The sequence below is a fragment of the Cherax quadricarinatus genome, chromosome 63 (assembly GCF_038502225.1).
Source record: "Cherax quadricarinatus isolate ZL_2023a chromosome 63, ASM3850222v1, whole genome shotgun sequence".
Taxonomy (NCBI): Eukaryota; Metazoa; Arthropoda; class Malacostraca; order Decapoda; family Parastacidae; genus Cherax; species Cherax quadricarinatus.
In genome coordinates, this window is record NC_091354.1 from 3,656,360 (window position 1) to 3,673,351 (window position 16,992).

General features: G+C 37.4%; 1 protein-coding gene across 7 annotated transcripts in view; it reads left to right on the forward strand.

Moving 5' to 3' along the window:
- LOC128698251 (ETS domain-containing protein Elk-3) overlaps window positions 1–16,417 on the forward strand; it is a 266,319-nt gene extending 249,902 nt beyond the window's left edge. For all 7 annotated transcript variants that reach the window (XM_070098579.1, XM_070098581.1, XM_070098583.1 and 4 more), the window contains 3 exons: window positions 229–481; window positions 5,810–6,075; window positions 12,087–16,417. In XM_070098579.1, coding sequence (XP_069954680.1) covers window positions 229–481; window positions 5,810–6,075; window positions 12,087–13,000 — 1,433 coding nt within the window. In that variant the 3' untranslated portion in view covers window positions 13,001–16,417. The remainder of the gene's footprint in view (window positions 1–228; window positions 482–5,809; window positions 6,076–12,086) is intronic.
- The last annotated feature ends 575 nt before the right edge of the window (window positions 16,418–16,992 follow it).

A 16,992-nucleotide genomic window follows, 5' to 3' on the forward strand; every position in this document is an offset into this window, starting at 1 on the left:
TATCATGGGGGAGCGCTAATCCTAGGGGAATTATATAGCGCCTGTGGGGAGGGGATGGAAGGCATTCAGGCATAACTCTGGGAATTGGAGTACAGACCCAGTTCCCTAGATCAAGAGCCCCTCACCAACATCAAGGAACCTCCCTTGAAGGGTTAATAACCAGTAGACTTTGTTATTAAAACATGCACAGTAGTAATTTGTGATGTTACTGTAAATGCCACATTTCAGATGGGATGGTGAACAATATAACACTATGGCAGTTCCTGCTGGAGCTGCTTCTGAGTAACCAATACAAGCACATCATTTCATGGACCAACGCCGAGGGAGAATTTAAGCTGCTTAACGCTGAGGAAGTGGCTCGACTGTGGGGTCTGCGCAAGAACAAAACTAATATGAACTATGACAAACTGTCCAGAGCCTTGCGATATTACTACGACAAGAATATCATCAAGAAAGTCCTTGGACAGAAGTTTGTCTACAGGTGAGTGCACATTGGCACAGTTGCACGGCTGAAATTAATATCTTTGTTAATTATTATATTCATGGAGAAATGTGTGGAAAAGGATACTAGTGTACAGCTCAGTAAACGTTAAAGTAAACGTTTCCTTTGTGTACAGTTTAGGACACTTGTCTCCTAAACTGTACAAACCCCTCGCCCACAAAACCTCCTTTCCCCCCTCCCTCCAACCTTTTCGAGAACGACCCCTACCCCACCTTCCTTCCCCTACAGATTTATACACTCTCCAAGTCATTCTACTTTGATCCATTCTCTCTAAATGACCAAACCACCTCAACAACCCCTCTTCAGCCCTCTGACTAATACTTTTAGGAACTCCACACCTCCTCCTAATTTATATATATATATATATATATATATATATATATATATATATATATATATATATATATTATATATTATATATAATGTGCCGAATATGTAAAACTGGTCAATTAGCAAGAACTCATTTAAAATTAAGTCCTTTCTAAAAATTTCTCTTATACGTTTAAAGATATATTTTTTTCATTAACGTTAATGCAAAAATTTATAATTTTGCACCAGAAGAATCTTAGAAAACTTACCTAACCTTATTATAACAAGCGCAATTTATTTTAGCCTTATCCAACTAAATATATTTTAAATACGTTTACAATAATTTAATACTAAACAAACATAATGAAATATATTTTTTTCGTTAGGTTCAGAATGATTTTTGTGAAATTATTGCATACACAAATTTTCACTTGTCCTATATGGCAAGATGAGCGTTGCTATTTAAGCCAAGATCGCAAGTTCTGCCTATTCGGCACGACACATATATATATATATATATATATATATATATATATATATATATATATATATATATATATATATATATATATATATATATATATATATATATTATACAATATTTTCTGAAATTCTGTAATATAGATATTTAAGAGGGATACTTAGGGTTTAGAGTGTTTTGTTGGTGGTAGCGGATGTGATTATGATAAGTAGTGAGATAGGACGATAGTGATATGAGATAACAGATGGTCAGGTGGCACTCAGATACAGAATATTTTTATCACTATCTCTTCAAGGCCTGTGAATCAAATGAAACAGAACAGTGGGGGTAAGGTAGTCAACTTTTATTGTTATTGCAAATGAAATGCTATAGCTGGCATGATAATGTAACAAAATTGCTAGCAGATTTTGTTGAGCATGTCCTCTTTTACGGGTGATGAATGTTGCAGCGAGGAGAAGGCTGGAGGCAGTGGAGATGTCATGTCTGAGGGCAATGTGTGGTGTGAATATAATGCAGAGAATTCGTAATTTGGAAGTTAGGAGGAGGTGCAGGATTACCAAAACTGTTGTCCAGAGGACTGAGGAAGGGTTGTTGAGGTGGTTCGGACATGTAGAGAGAATGGAGCGAAACAGAATGACTTCAAGAGTGTATCAGTCTGTAGTGGAAGGAAGGCGGGGTAGGGGTCGGCCTAGGAAAGGTTGGAGGGAGGGGGTAAAGGAGGTTTTGTGCGAGGGGCTTGGACTTCCAGCGGGCATGCGTGAGCGTGTTTGATAGGAGTGAATGGAGTCAAATGGTTCTTAATACTTGACGTGCTGTTGGAGTGTGAGCAAAGTAACATTTATGAAGGGATTCAGGGAAACCGGCAGGCCGGACTTGAGTCCTGGAGATGGGAAGTACAGTGCCTGCACTCTGAAGGAGGGGTGTTAATGTTACAGTTTAAAAACTGTAGTGTAAAGCACCCTTCTGGCAAGACAGTGATGGAGTGAATGATGGTGAAAGTTTTTCTTTTTCGGGCCACCCTGCCTTGGTGGGAATCGGCCAGTGTGTTAATAAAAAAAAACTAGATGATAATAATAATAATAATAATAATAATAATAATAATGAAAATAAAAGTCAAGTTAAATGTTAAACCTGAGAGGGTCATACAGCACTGCAGGAAAGGATGTGCGAAAAGAAATATGTGCAAAGGTAATGAGGGAAGGAAGTGCTGGAGTGTGCAAGGGCAAGGGTTAGTTGGGGTAGTGGAGAGTGCAAGAGGAAAAGTATGATCACAGTTGGTTCAGTAAGTTAGTTTCTGTTAAAAAGTCAGTGTGTGTCTAAGATGGAACTTTCAGCAAGGAAGTAAGTGACAGCTAGTGTGTTGGACAGCAGAGGTGATGGAAATAAATTTTGCGTGCCCGCTGATAGGCCCAACAATATAATATGTTTAACTAACAGTGCAACCCAACAGTCCTTACAGAGTGCTGTGAGTGGTGTTTTTCCATGAGGTATAAGTGAGATGTGTGTGGTCAATGCATAGATTGGAGAGTGCAGTCTCCCAAACATGACAGTAATGTAACATAGCCAGAAACCTAAATACGGTTTGACAGAAAACAATTTGTTGTGGACCTGCTCAGACCAACAGTGTTACCATCAATTGTAGTTATCGAGAAATCACTGAAAAATAATCCCTGCGAGAAACTGGGAGATCAGTAACAGCTGATGAGCATCTGAGTCTGCTTGTTCATTACCCTGAATGTCATGTCCAGGGACGCAACAAAAGCTGACATCTTTGCATTTACTAGAAATGTGGCATAATCAGAGTTGAAGGCAAAGGATGACAGGAGTCAAATTTCTGGATAGCCTGTAATGCATTGTAAAAGTCTCACTACTGCAAATGATGAGGGAAATGCCAATTCACTGTGCAAGATAGCCATGAGACTGCATATAACTATGCTGTAAAACACTGTCTGAATTTAGTAAATGACCTTGGATGACTGAGTCAGGGAAAGCTGTTGCATATCCAACACCATCAGAGAGGGAGCTTGGAACTGTCTGTATACACTGCACTACCATGAGAATGAAAATGGAAATGATCAAGAAATGGCAAGCATGAAGTTATAGCAGGCATATGGAAGTGGAGAAGGGCAAACATGAATCTTCACTTCACGAGGAGGGAGAGAAAAGATGAATAGGATCAAGTTTAGAAAGAGTATTATGGGAGGCTGAATAGTACGGATAGTCACCATAGTCTGGTTTATATAAGATGAGGGTGGAATGAAAGCAAAGAAAGGTTCTAGAGTTTTAAGGAAGTTCAGGCATCTGTGGCATTTAGCTTGCAGGGGAGTTAATGCAAGACTTCCAGGACATTTGGCAATTAAACAGAAGACCGAAAAATGGTATTAGATAACCTTGTTTACAAAATTTGATTGTAGCTTGAGAAATGAGCTTTTGGGTTCTTATCTTCAAAATGTTGCACCTTTATGCAACATTAAACAAATGCACATTGCTTACAATCCAAAGTACTGAATGTGTGTAGCCTGTGGTCAGCTAATTGTTTCGAGATAGTTTCCAGGGCTAATACCCATATTCTGTTGACCATCCAGCCCCTTCATATGTGGCTGAATCTGATTCACTACTGGCAGCAGTGCATAAGCATTCATGATAAAGCTAACAGAATCCTTGGCTTCATATCAAGAACCATAAATAATAGAAATCCTCAAGTTGTTCTTCAACTCGATATATCCTTGGTTAGGCCTCATTTAGATTATGCTGCACAGTTCTGGTCTCTTTATTACAGAATGGATATAAATGCACTGGAAAACATACAGAGGAGGATGACAAAGTTGATCCCATGTATCAGAAATCTTCCCTTTGAGGATAGGCGTAGGGCCCTGAATCTGCACTCTCTAGAAAGGTGTAGAATTAGGGGGGATATGATTGAGCTGTATAAATGGAAAACAGGAATGAATAAAGGGGATGTAAATAGCATGCTAAAAATATCTAGCCTAGACAGGACTTGCAGCAATGGTTTTAAGCTGGAAAAATTCAGATTCAGGAAGGATATAGGAAAGCACTGGTTTGGTAATAGAGTTGTGGATGATTGGAACAAACACCCGAGTACCGGTATAGAAGCTAAGATGTTGTGTAGTTTTAAAAATAAGTTAGATAAATACATGAGTGGGTGTGAGTTGGACCTGACTAGCTGGTGCTACTAGGTCAGATACCGTGCTCCTTCCTTAAGTGGAGGCGACCTGAGTGGGTGGGCCATTGGTCTAAGCCAGGGGTTGACATGGATCTGCCCCACATGTGCCAGTAGGCCTGTTGCAGTGTTCCTTCTTTCTTATGTTCTTAAAGTGCTTGTCAAGCTGGTATTAAATGACCTTTGTGCTTTTTCATTTGCAACTTCAGTGGGCAATCTGTTCCAGTGATCTACTGTTTGAAGAGAACCTTTGCTAACATTGGTGTTGCACTAGAAAGATGGAGAGAATATTTGGGGAAATTGAATAAATATGGAGATAAACTTCATGGTCAAGACAAAAATGCATGATCTATTAAAAGAGCCATAGGCAAGTGTGAAAGAAGTATTAAAAAGGTTGGAAGTGGAGAAAATCAACAGGAATGGATGAGATTAAGACTGAAATGCTGAGAGCAGGTGGAGATAGTGTTGGAATAATTAGTGTACATTAGTTCTGTGTAGGAAAGCAGTGAATTTGACTATAGATTAAAAGAGAGCATGTATGGTTCCTTGGTATATAGAGAAAATGGGCAAGGATAATATAAGAATTAGAATGAATGTCTGTTTTATACAAGTTTAAGCATATGGCAGAATTACAAATGATAGATTAGTTGAAATAACAGAGGGTGATTGCAGAGCAACAGAGTGGATTTACAAAAGGTGGTGGATATGTATATCTGTTGGATTGAATTTTTGTATTGAAACAAAGTACAGCACTATATGTGTTGTCAAAATTTTCAGTTAAATGTTATGTACACTATCTACAGTATATATTTTTAAGAAAATTTTTGAATCTGAAATCTAACTTATAATTGCATTTATGGATTTCATATCAGTTTGGATTGGGTTGATTCTCTCACTAGTTTAGGTATTAAAGGATATTCAACTGTAAGTAGGTAATTTTTATACAAGTACATGTAATATTAATAAATACTGTAAATGTATCCTTCCCATTTTGTTTTTAAGGTGATGACATAATAGTGTACAGAACTTTATTAGTAATTATTTGCTTTTGTTCCCCTCATTTAACTGAACCTGAATGTGTGCCATTACCCAGGGGCTAAATGTCCCCTACATATTTAGTGCTTTCTCTTGATTAAAATAAATGAATAAACTATTTTGTCTAAGTGACAGAAGTATTGTTGCAGTAGAAGCACCTGTATATATATAGTATGATCCTTTATGCTGAAATGTATACATTGAGATACATATAGAATTATTCATATACCCCAATAATTCTCATCTAGAATTTTAAACTGTCCTTCACTGTCATACTCCACTAATTTTTTTCTCCTTTCAGATTTGTTTCTTTTCCAGAGATTGTTAAAATGGAGAACAAAATTCCCTTCCATGTAAAGATGGAGAGTCTGGGTAATAATAGTAATACTAAAGTTGCCAGTGGAGGGATGTCGCCTTACTCACCAAGTGCTTCAGGACTACAACCCGGTGCCCTCTCCCCATCTAGTAGTCATCCTGGTGGTTCTAGGCTACCTTCACCTGCACATGCTTCAACACACCATCTGACTACACCGCCACCAGCTCATATTGGCTCCTACTCCTCCTTGAGTAAGTGCCTAATAATCTTAATTGCTTTACTGTAATTATTATAATTAGGTTAAGCACTAAACCTGAGAGGGTCTGCTTTACTTTAAATTATGTGAATTATCATAGGTGCTTTATAATGAGTTGTCAGTTTTTTTGTATTTTTGCCATTTAATTAGTGCTCTTTGAGGATTTCCTAACATTATTTTACCAAATTTTATAACTACAGTGGACTCCCGGTTCACGTTATTAATCCGTTCCTGAGAGCTCATCGCAAAGCAAAATTATCGGAAAGCGAATCAATTTTCCCCATAAGAAATAATGGAAATCAAATTAATCCATGCAAGACACCCAAAAGTATGAAAAAAAAAACTTTTACCACATGAAATATTAAGTTTAATGCAATAGAATAATTACAATAACAATAATAACAATAGAATAAACACAATAGAATAATTGACACTTATCTTTAATGAAGATCTGGTGATGATTGATGGGATGGGAGGAGGGGAGAGTGTCGAAGTTTTTAATGTTTAGAAGGGGAATCCCCCTCCATTAGGACTTGAGGTAGCAAGTCCTTTTCCGGGGTTACTTCCCTTCTTCTTTTAATGCCACTAATCACACTGCTTCTCACGCGTACCAGACTCTGTATACCACTGTCTTAGTTTGCCTCTGTCTCTCATTGAGTTAGCAATATTCCGCGTGTTCATCGATTGTTTTTTGTGCTTGTTTATTGATTGCGACTGTGAAATAAACCACCATGGGGTCAAAGAAAGTTCAGAGTGCCAGCCCTTTGGTAAAGAAGGTGAGAAACACGATAGAATTCAAGAAAGAACTTGTAGAATGAGTTGCAAAGTTTTGTGGAGAAATATCACTACCACCCTCTACAAAGGTAGAGGGTGGTAGTGATTGTGGTAGAGGATGGTAGTGATGGTGGTAGTGGTGTGATGGTGGTAGAGGGTGGTAGTGGTTGTGATGGTGGTAGAGGGTGGTAGTGGGTGGTAGTGGTTGTGATGGTGGTAGTGATGGCAAACAAGCGAAGATGTTGAGAAGTTGTTGTTAGTGTGGATCAATGAAAAACAGTTAGTGGGAGATAGTTGTGGAGGCAATAATTTGCAGATCTCGTAAAGAATATGCCAACAAGTCTTCAATAAAGGTAAAACTGATTTAAATGTTCATTTATCCAATAAAATTAACACTGTATATTTATATCTCATTGCTTTCTGTGTGTAAAATATAGTGATTCTCTATAAAATGTATTTTTTGTTAATATTTTTTGGGTGTCTGGAACAGATTAATTGGATTTACATTATTTCTTATGGGAAATATTACTTCGGTGTTTGTCCATTTCGGATGACCTTCTGGAACAGATTAAGGACGAAAACCGGGGTATTACTGTAATAGTATATATAGAGAAATAAATTTCTTTTCACAAAGACCCTTTCAGGTTTAGTGTTTAGTTTAATTATATTATAACTATCACAAATAATCTGAACATCTTGCATATGAATATTAAACTTTTATTTGAATAAATTATCAATGATAAATCTTAGGTTTAATTCTGCATGAATGGGTTGATAAAAAAAAAAATGCTAGGTATTTCTGTACAGTATTGGATTCTTAGGAAATATTGGTGATAAAATACTTGGCATCACTGGGTTCATGTACTATGTGGTCATTTTTATCATTAATATAAATAAAAACATTATTTAGATAAAAAATAGACAAAATCAGTGATTGCTCTTAGAAATTAAGGGCAAGGTAATTTCATATGGAAGCTGCAAAACATCTGAAGTAATATTCATTATTGGCTTCTCAGTAGGTACAATAACAAAGGGCAGGTAGAGGCTGCAGGAATATGAAAACTCTCAAAATTCATCAAAAGTAAAGGGGCGTTCCTCCTAAAAGTGAATGATATTTGCATTATTTTTGGATTTAGCATTGAAATACATCAGATCTGTTACTTTAATGAATTCTTCCACTATGTGAAGCATGTACAGTATATATATACAACCTCTCCTCACTTAACGACGGAGCATACTATGATGGTACGCAGTGGGTTTGTGTCAACCATCTTTGATGTTGTTTTAATGTCACCTTTGCACCATTTATAACATTTGTAGTATATTTTTAAATGTTTATACAGTAGTGTACTGCATATTGTAATAAACAGAATAGAAGTTCTAACATACAGTAGACCGTTATTTAGCACAGTAGTTACGTTCCTGAAATTTCAGTGTTAGGTAAAATCGTGCTAAATAAACTGAAGAACTTATGGGAAAAATAGGATTACGTTTCTGGGAGGCCCCAAAAAGCCAAACACCTTTTTTTTAGACCAACATATCTTACAAAAATAAAAGTGAACATGTAATTGTACTTCATTGTCGTGATATATTACTGCTTAAGACTAAAAATGCAATAGAAATATTATTTCTTGCCTTAAATTGTGGGTTATGGTATGTGTGGATGATTGTGGAGAGAGTGGATATGGATGGTGTGGCCCTACTGGGCTGAGGTGGATTGTTGTTGGTTGTCGACAGAAGTGGATGGTAGACGTTCTGGTACTGAAGTCGATGGTTGTATTGGAGTGTGCATAAATTCTGTAATGGTTCTCTGGGCTGTTTTACCCTGCAATACATTATACAGCTGACGGTAAGGCATCATCAGCTCATCTAGATCCTGTTTCAAAGCAATGCTTCTAGATTTGTCAGGGTCCTCTTCAGTGAAAAAGTCTGCTAGTTTAGCAGCAGCACGAAACTGCTCACATAACTGCTGCAATGTTAACTGTTTTTCTTCTGGTTCTTCTTCATCTGTTATGTCCCTCCCTTGTATCTGTGCATTGATTATTATTATTATTATAATAAAAAAGAAGCGCTAAGCCACAAGGGCTATACAGCGCGCTCTGCTAACATTTCCTCTGGACTCCTCTCTTCATCATCATCATCTTGTGAGCTCATTCATATCTTCAAAACCATCACCTGGTAATCTCCTTGCCAGCTGAAAAATTTCCTGAACCTGACTCTAAAGCAAGGGAAAACCAGTGAAAGAATTAACCACAAAGGCCATAACTTTCCCCAGCCTGCATTTAATGCTGATTGGGGCACTTTATTCCATGCACTTCTAGCATAGCTGATAGCATCTGCAATGTTAAATTTATTCCAGAAGCTTGGTACTGCCAAGTTGGAATCAGAGTCCATTGATGCAACTAGTTTTTTCATAACTCTTTTTGTGTTGTATTAAAGATGTATTTGGAGGTAAAAATACAACTTTTACATTTGGGGTCACATCCAGCAAAGCTTGTGGATGAGTACGGGAATTATCAAGAATGAAGAGAGCCTTAAATGCAAGGTTCTTGCTGTGCAGGTAAAACTTGACTTGAGGAATAAAGTGATGCTTAAACCAGTCAATAAATATTTCCTCTGTCATCCATGCTGACTGGTTTGACCTCCAAATTACTGGTAAGGTGTTTTTATCTACACCTTTCAAAGCACAAGGATTCTTAGAGCGGTAAATAACCATGGGCTTACACTTGAAATCACCTGATGCATTACCGCAAAGGAGCAAGGTGAAGTGGTTCTTTGCTGTCTTGAAGCCTGGTGCACTTTTCTCTTGCTGACTGATATAAGTTCATGGTGGCATTTTTTTTCCAAAAAACACTTGTCTCGTCGGCATTAAACATTTGATGTGACTCATAGCCATCCTCAGAAATAATTTCCTGCAATTCAGCAGGAAAATTACTTGCTGCTGTATGATCAGCTGAAGCACTTTCACCAGAAAACTTAATATTATGTAACTTATTATGCAACTTAAAGGTGTGGAACCAGCCTGTGCTAAACACACACTCTTTTTTCAGGCCTTCCTTCCTTATCACACACTGCTTTAAACAACTGTAAGGCCTTTTCCCTAATTAAGAGGAAATTAAGTGGTGCTTGTCTAATATCTCAAGTTTTCTTTGCAATTCCTAGACTTGAATGCTTAAACCTTTTCTTGTCACTTCCAGCAACTCTTGTATGCTTACTGGGTGCCTTGATTGCTTGGCAGATTTAACAAATGGCAATGAAAATAAGAAAATATGTATGTAAATAAACACAGCTAGGTTCCTGAGTATCTTCGTCCTGCACGAGTATGAACCGAACTGGAGGCTGGGAGCGTGGTAGGGGTGGGTGTGAGTGGCGGGGGGATTGCAGTAGGCCTCCCCCATTGACTCAATGGTATAACCCACCGCAGGCGACTGCACTCTTAAAATTTTTTCCCCTCCAGCGAATTGTGTTAAATTGATCATACGATGTGTTACATAAAAATGTGTCGCAATTCTTCAGTTGTGCTATACTCAAATCGTGCCAAATAAACTCGTGCTAAACGACGGTCTACTGTACATTATTTAGGTATGCATACTGGTCAGAGAGCCCGTCGTAAGTCCAAGTTGTCGGTGTACGAGTACGTCACTAATTGAGGGGAGGCTGTACGTATATGTACAGTATGTGTAGCAACAAAAATTTTTCACTTGGGCACTTAGTTACACTAACTACCAAAAAATATTTTAAACAGCCTGCAATGTATTTAGACATTCACTATGTTGAAAGAGACCAGCAGCAAACCATCTTTCAATTAGAGCTAAATTCCCATCATGAATAATGTTATCTAGCATCATCTGGAAGCACTCATATAGACATTAAATGCTCCATATTCCAATATGGTATAAATATTGATAGAAAATAGCATAAGCTGACAAGTGGAAATACACACTGGTAGCAGGGAATTTTTCATTACTTTTCACCCATTTGATAACACCCAGCCTTGGCATAAATAATGTAAGATATCATTATTATAACATCCATCCAATTGCTGTGTGTGTTGTACTGTTTATAAATTATATTTATGGGGAAGCACTAAACTCGGTGTTATACAGTGCTCACAGAATGGGAGGCCATCAGGTTTGATTCAAGGGAAAGGGACCTTTATCTCTGATGAGTTATGAGAGCTTTTCTACTCCAGGCTCGTCTGGTAGCTCCCCTCACTTGCACCAAGGAACTTTCCTTGAAAGATGTTGCATAAAAAATATATACAGAATGGAAATACAGTAGTATACTGCTAATCTATGATGTTTAGATATTAATTATAGCACTGCTCTCTATATAAACATCTTTATTCTTATGGTTGCAGTTTGTAAATAATAATGTAGACAGGGATGAATATGATAGATTATGTAAAGTAAGGCCTCTTTATGTACAATATTTCTACATTAACAACAGAGAAGCAAGCAGTGGATACAAGCATGACTGTGGTGCAGTTTGAGAATAACAAATTTAGATTTAATTGAATTGTATACTTCATACCGTAACACTTATGCAATATTTTAAGGAAAAACAATAGCAAGAGGAAGTGGGTGTAATTTTATTGCAGAATTGCCAAAATAGAACTGTCCTCTGCTTTATATTATGTTTTGAGATGTACATTACTATGGAATACAAGAAAACATTTACAGTAGTTAATTCTTACAAACACTGTAAGTGTAGTATGCTTATTGCTTGAGTATACTTGTACTACTTTTCTTTTTGTTGTTAACCCCAAGTGGAATATATTCAACAAGAAATTTTCAAGAAATTTTTAATTAACTTATGATTTGCATTTTACTTATGAATTACAGTACTATATACTGATTCTATACTATACTTCTGCCATTTGAATTACTCAGGTTAATAACAATATACAGTATTTTCATCTTGACACAGTTATAAAATATTAATTTTTTCACTTAAAAATTCACTGCTAATAATGTTTTAAGGAAAATTTGTCAGCTGTGTAAATTATTATAATTATAATTATTATAGTAATCATTATTGGGAAGTATAAAACCATTAGTCATGCAGCATGTATGGTAACCTTGTGATAAAATTATTAAATTGTACAAAGCTACCCTTGGACATATTTCTGAGATAAAAATTACTTCTCTGAAATCTCATAATTCAGTTAAATTCATTAACTGGTGTAGCAAAATCCTGCATATCTTATATGTATTACTTGGCCTTCCACAGGTCCTTTGGCACATATGTATTCTGCAGCCTTTTCCCACATGGCTGCAGCAAGTATAGGAGGGTATCTATCTGCATTAGCACGGAGGCCAGAGCCTGAATCCCCTGCACCATCACAGCCACCACCTACATTATGGCCACCAGATCTTGGCCAGCGTTCACCGTCTCCACCCTCAGAAGACTCAACAGATGGTTTACCCTCAGCACCATTACATCTTGTAACAGAAGAAGCCAGTCGCCGTCGTAGAGAAGAGGAAGCTGAGGAACGCAGAAGAGAAGAGGAACAACGCCGCCCACGCTCACGTTCTCCACGCTCGCAATCTCCATACCAGCATTCACCTATTCCATCATATCAACAATCACCTGTGCCACGTGTGCGCTCGCCCCTTCGTCAAAGGTCACCATTGCCCTCTCCACCTCCCTTGTCACCTCTTACACCACCTCCAGTTCGGGAACATAAACTAGTCCCTTGTAATCCTGCATCTTCTTCAGCCACCACTTCTGTCACTGGGACCAATGCCGGGCCAGGCAAGGGACGCTCAGGACCAAAACCTAAGCCATCTCCCCTCTCTATTGAAGCTATTACTGGATCTCCACCTGTCTTATCACCGCGCCAGTTTTCTGCATCTAGCTTAAATACTCCATTAGTAAATCTACCATCACCACCTTATAGTGGTGTAGGCACAAAATCTCCATACCTACCATTTCATTTGTGGTCTAGTTTGAGCCCATTAGCAAGCTTGAGTCCACATTATGGGTCACCAAGAAATCACCATCATTTCACCTTCCCTGCACTGCCACAGTACTCTCACTTACCTCCACCAGTTGTTTCCCCTCTCATTCCTACCACAACTTTTGATTTCTCTGCACTCACTTCACCTACAGAGAAGACAGCCACCGTTCCAGTTCTCCAATGACCTGAGGCTGTTCGTGCTGCTCGCCCCACCCACTCCCCATGCTCTACACCCCCCACAACCACATCCAGTGCCAGCAGTCTACCACCTAGGTAGCGCAGCTGGAATTTAGGGATACTGTAGGTTATTGTGGATGAGTTGCTTTTGTGCCTTCAGGATGTGGATCCTGTGGACTCAGTACAAAATAAGACACGAGTATGGAGTGTAATTTTTTTCTATTGTCAGGTTATAAACAGGGCGGTGGCATGGACAAATGGTGCTGGGAAAGCTCTTGTTAGTCTTAATTCTGCCCATCAACTTCTCTGTTCCTTTTGCCCATAATGGGCAGGTTTGTTTGGCTTTTAATCAGTGTTATCTGACAAACTTTATTGTAACTATAGTTAAGTTTAAAATACTGTAATTAAATCTAAATGTCTAATGAATTTAGTTAAGTCCATGATAATGGGCATTTCTATTAGAACAGTTGACAAGGTCACAAAAAAAAATTGACTGAGGGCATTTTTCTTGTGCCAAAAACATTAGTTGCCCATAATTTGAAAATTTATTGGGCTTAAGTACTGTAACTAATTGTGGTTTGGACAACAAATAGTTTTGGATGAAGACAAATGGCCCCTAATTAGGGCATAATTATTCATCCTGTTTCTGAATAATGTTAACTCATACAAGACCATATTCTCTACTTGGAGTCTGGTGGATATTGTACAGTTTTTATTATTGGTTTTTATGTCCTATGGTGCTTTCATTGTAGGTTTATCTTCATAGGCTTGAGATGACCAGTGCTCTCACTTTTACCCATTGTTAATTCAGAGGCATTATAATTCTCACCATTAATTTTCCTTTGATCTGCCTTTTGTGGTACAGTATATATATTTGTTGGAAGAGAGGATGGGGTTATTTTGTTAGGTAAAAATCTCCCAATGTGGGTTTTAATCACACAGTTGCCCACTTAGTTGAGCTTCTGGTCATTTAACAGGCCTGCTGACTTGTGTCTACCCCATAAAACAATATCATCATAGGGGGACAAATTTAATAAAAAGTGAATGTGAAACAAAAACTTACACTTAATATTGGTTGTACTCCTACAACTGGGCCCTGATCAGGGATGGCTTTAATTTTAGAGTCATTTAACTACTTTCATTGTAGTGACAGCGACTGTTATTACAAGTTGTCAATTTTGTCAGTTACAAAATTTTGACATTGCACATCACATATATATTTTTTAATAGCAAACACTGTATATGCATTCAATAACTGGTACCAGGGCATTATTCTCTAAATCCAGTTATTAATTTTTCCATCATCCTACTTATAATTTATTAATACAATCAAAACTAAGTGCTAAACCCACAAGGGTCATTCAGCCCTACTTATAACTATTCATTACAATTCATATTTATTTTTATATTTCATCTTGATTCGTCCATGTGTCATTTTTGGTCATTTTAAGCTATATTATTAATTTTCTTAGTTTATTCATGCAAATTAATGGTTGAAAAAAATTTTAGTCAGTTCAATTAAAAATTCTCTCTTAAATGCCACATCTTTATCGTTGGTTAAGTGACAAATACTTTCCCTTGTCATAATGCTATGCTTATGTATTTTTCTCTTTTTCTAATTAATGATTCCGCTTGTTAAAACTTACTTTGCATACAGAATTTATGTATGAAAAATCAAGTTATGGTAACATGTTCAGAACAAGAAAATTAAGTTTTGTTAAGGTGCATCAAGTTTCCCTCTTGCTCATCATTTTAGCCAGTTTTCTCTCCCAACATATTTTCAACATCGTTGTTATATCAACATAACTTGAAATTGCAAAAAATATTAGTGACTTTTATATGTAACAACTTTTCAGCAGATGCCTCTTGCATAACATGACAATCAACTTTAACTGGCAACATCATACTCATTCTTTCATTGTCATCTGGTGTAATAATCATTAGTTTAGCTATTCATCATATGCACCCCCATTTGTCATACTGCCATGATGCCTCGAGTCCAAACCAAGTTGTTACAAGAAGTCAACTTCATTTTTTGTTGATTTTGGTAAAATCCTTTATACTCTCATCAAATTAACACTAAAAAATAAAATAGCAATTAGTGATAGTACAGTGTTATTTTGCAATTATTTGTTGGATATTGAACTGTGATATGCAGAATAATGACGTCATTCAATCAACATTCCTAAAGTGAGACCAGTTAACTGTTGGCCAGTGTTGGAGTGACGTGAAGATGCCAAGTATGTTGTTACGTGTTAATGACGCGGCCATTCCATTGACCAATAGGTTTTGTCCATTGGTGTGTTTTTATTGTCTTGTTGTATGGAATGAGAATGTTGTGTTCAATTTTGTATGCTTAAAGAAAACCACTGCAAGTCGTTGAAGGATACGAATGCCTTATGTAAATAGTTGTACATGACTTAGAGCTGTTAAGTTAGTGCCTGTATTGTGTTGTCCTGACAGAACCTCCTTGGGGTGAGTTCTTATGAGTTTATGGGATCCAGTAAGGCATTTTCCAATATATATAAACTCATGTTAATTTACAGGTCAGCATTTACTCACCCCAATATTTCCATTTGTAAATGTTAAAGGGGGCAGGCCTTGAAACTGTGGGCCCTCAACAAATATTCCACAAGATTACCTCGGGACTGATCCAGTGGTCTTCTGTATAGTTATTAATAGAGTTCCTCTAAAAGAATGTTGAAAAGATTTTGTGCTGTATTCACCATTTGTTTATTGTACAGAAATGTGATAAGCAAGTTGGGCCCTGGATCTAGCATTACTGTATAACTTATATCCGGAAATGATGTACTTTCTGTTGCAAGAGGCAACTTTTTAAGCCAACTGCATAATGTACCCCGTGCCATAAATGCACCAAACACCTCAGGAGATGTACAATTCAGGCTGTTATTCACTTATTATTGTGGCTAACAAACCACATATTGAAACTTTTTAAACATTTTTATAAATTAGGTAATTACTGAAATAACCTAAGTCAAAATAGATGTATTGCAAGGACTGCTAACAAGGCAGCTTGTCTTTGTGGTGTTTCTCTTCACAACTCCAATGGGTACTTACCTGAGCAATGAATTTACAGTAAATCTACTTGTTACTCAAAATTACAAATTGAAGTGCCAAATACTGTTAAGACATGTTAGGTTAAGCCCAATAGTGATGGTATTGCAGCCTGTTTAATGTTTCAGGTAGAAGAGTAGTTATGCCAAATAAGTTTATCATGAAGATTTCATGAGTTGGATACCTTCGTTGTGTGACTTATCCAGAAATTTTTTTAATAGGGTCATATTTTTATCGTTTCTAAACAAAAATTTACTAAATGCAGAAGGAGGTTGCATAGCTCAAGTATTTTTATTGTACTCCCTTTGTGATATACAAGTGCCATTTGAGAATAAAATGGACAAAATTGTTTGTATTTTAATTTACCTTATTATAATAATAAAAAAAAGAAGCGCTAAACCACAAGGGCCATACAGCACTGCAGGGCAGGGAAGAAAGCGAGAGTGTTGGGTGGCAAAAGGGAGAGGGATGATTAGTAGGTTATGGAGGACAGCGGGGCAGTGGATAGTGCAGGGGTAGATTATTATTATAATAAAAAAGAAGCGCTAAGCCACAAGGGCTATACAAAGTGCAGGGGTAGAGGGTAGCAAGAGATTGAGGTAGAAAGGGCTGTGGGGAGTGCAAAAGGCATCATCATCATCCGAGTTTGTGGAGTAAATCAGTTGTCAAAGTCAATGAGAGAATCCGGATTAAAGGAGGGTCTGTCAGCAAGAAGGGAAGGTAAAGAGAGAGCAGCAGAGCGGAGACGACGGAGGTAAATTCTGCGTGCTCGTTGATAGTGAGCAGTCTAACAGAATGTGGCTAACAGATACTGGAACCTGACAATTCTCACAGAGAGGAACAGGGCGCCTCTCCATGAGATACCTGTGAGTAAGAAGAGTGTGGCCAGTGCAAAGATGGGAGAGAGTAGTCTCCCTACCTCAA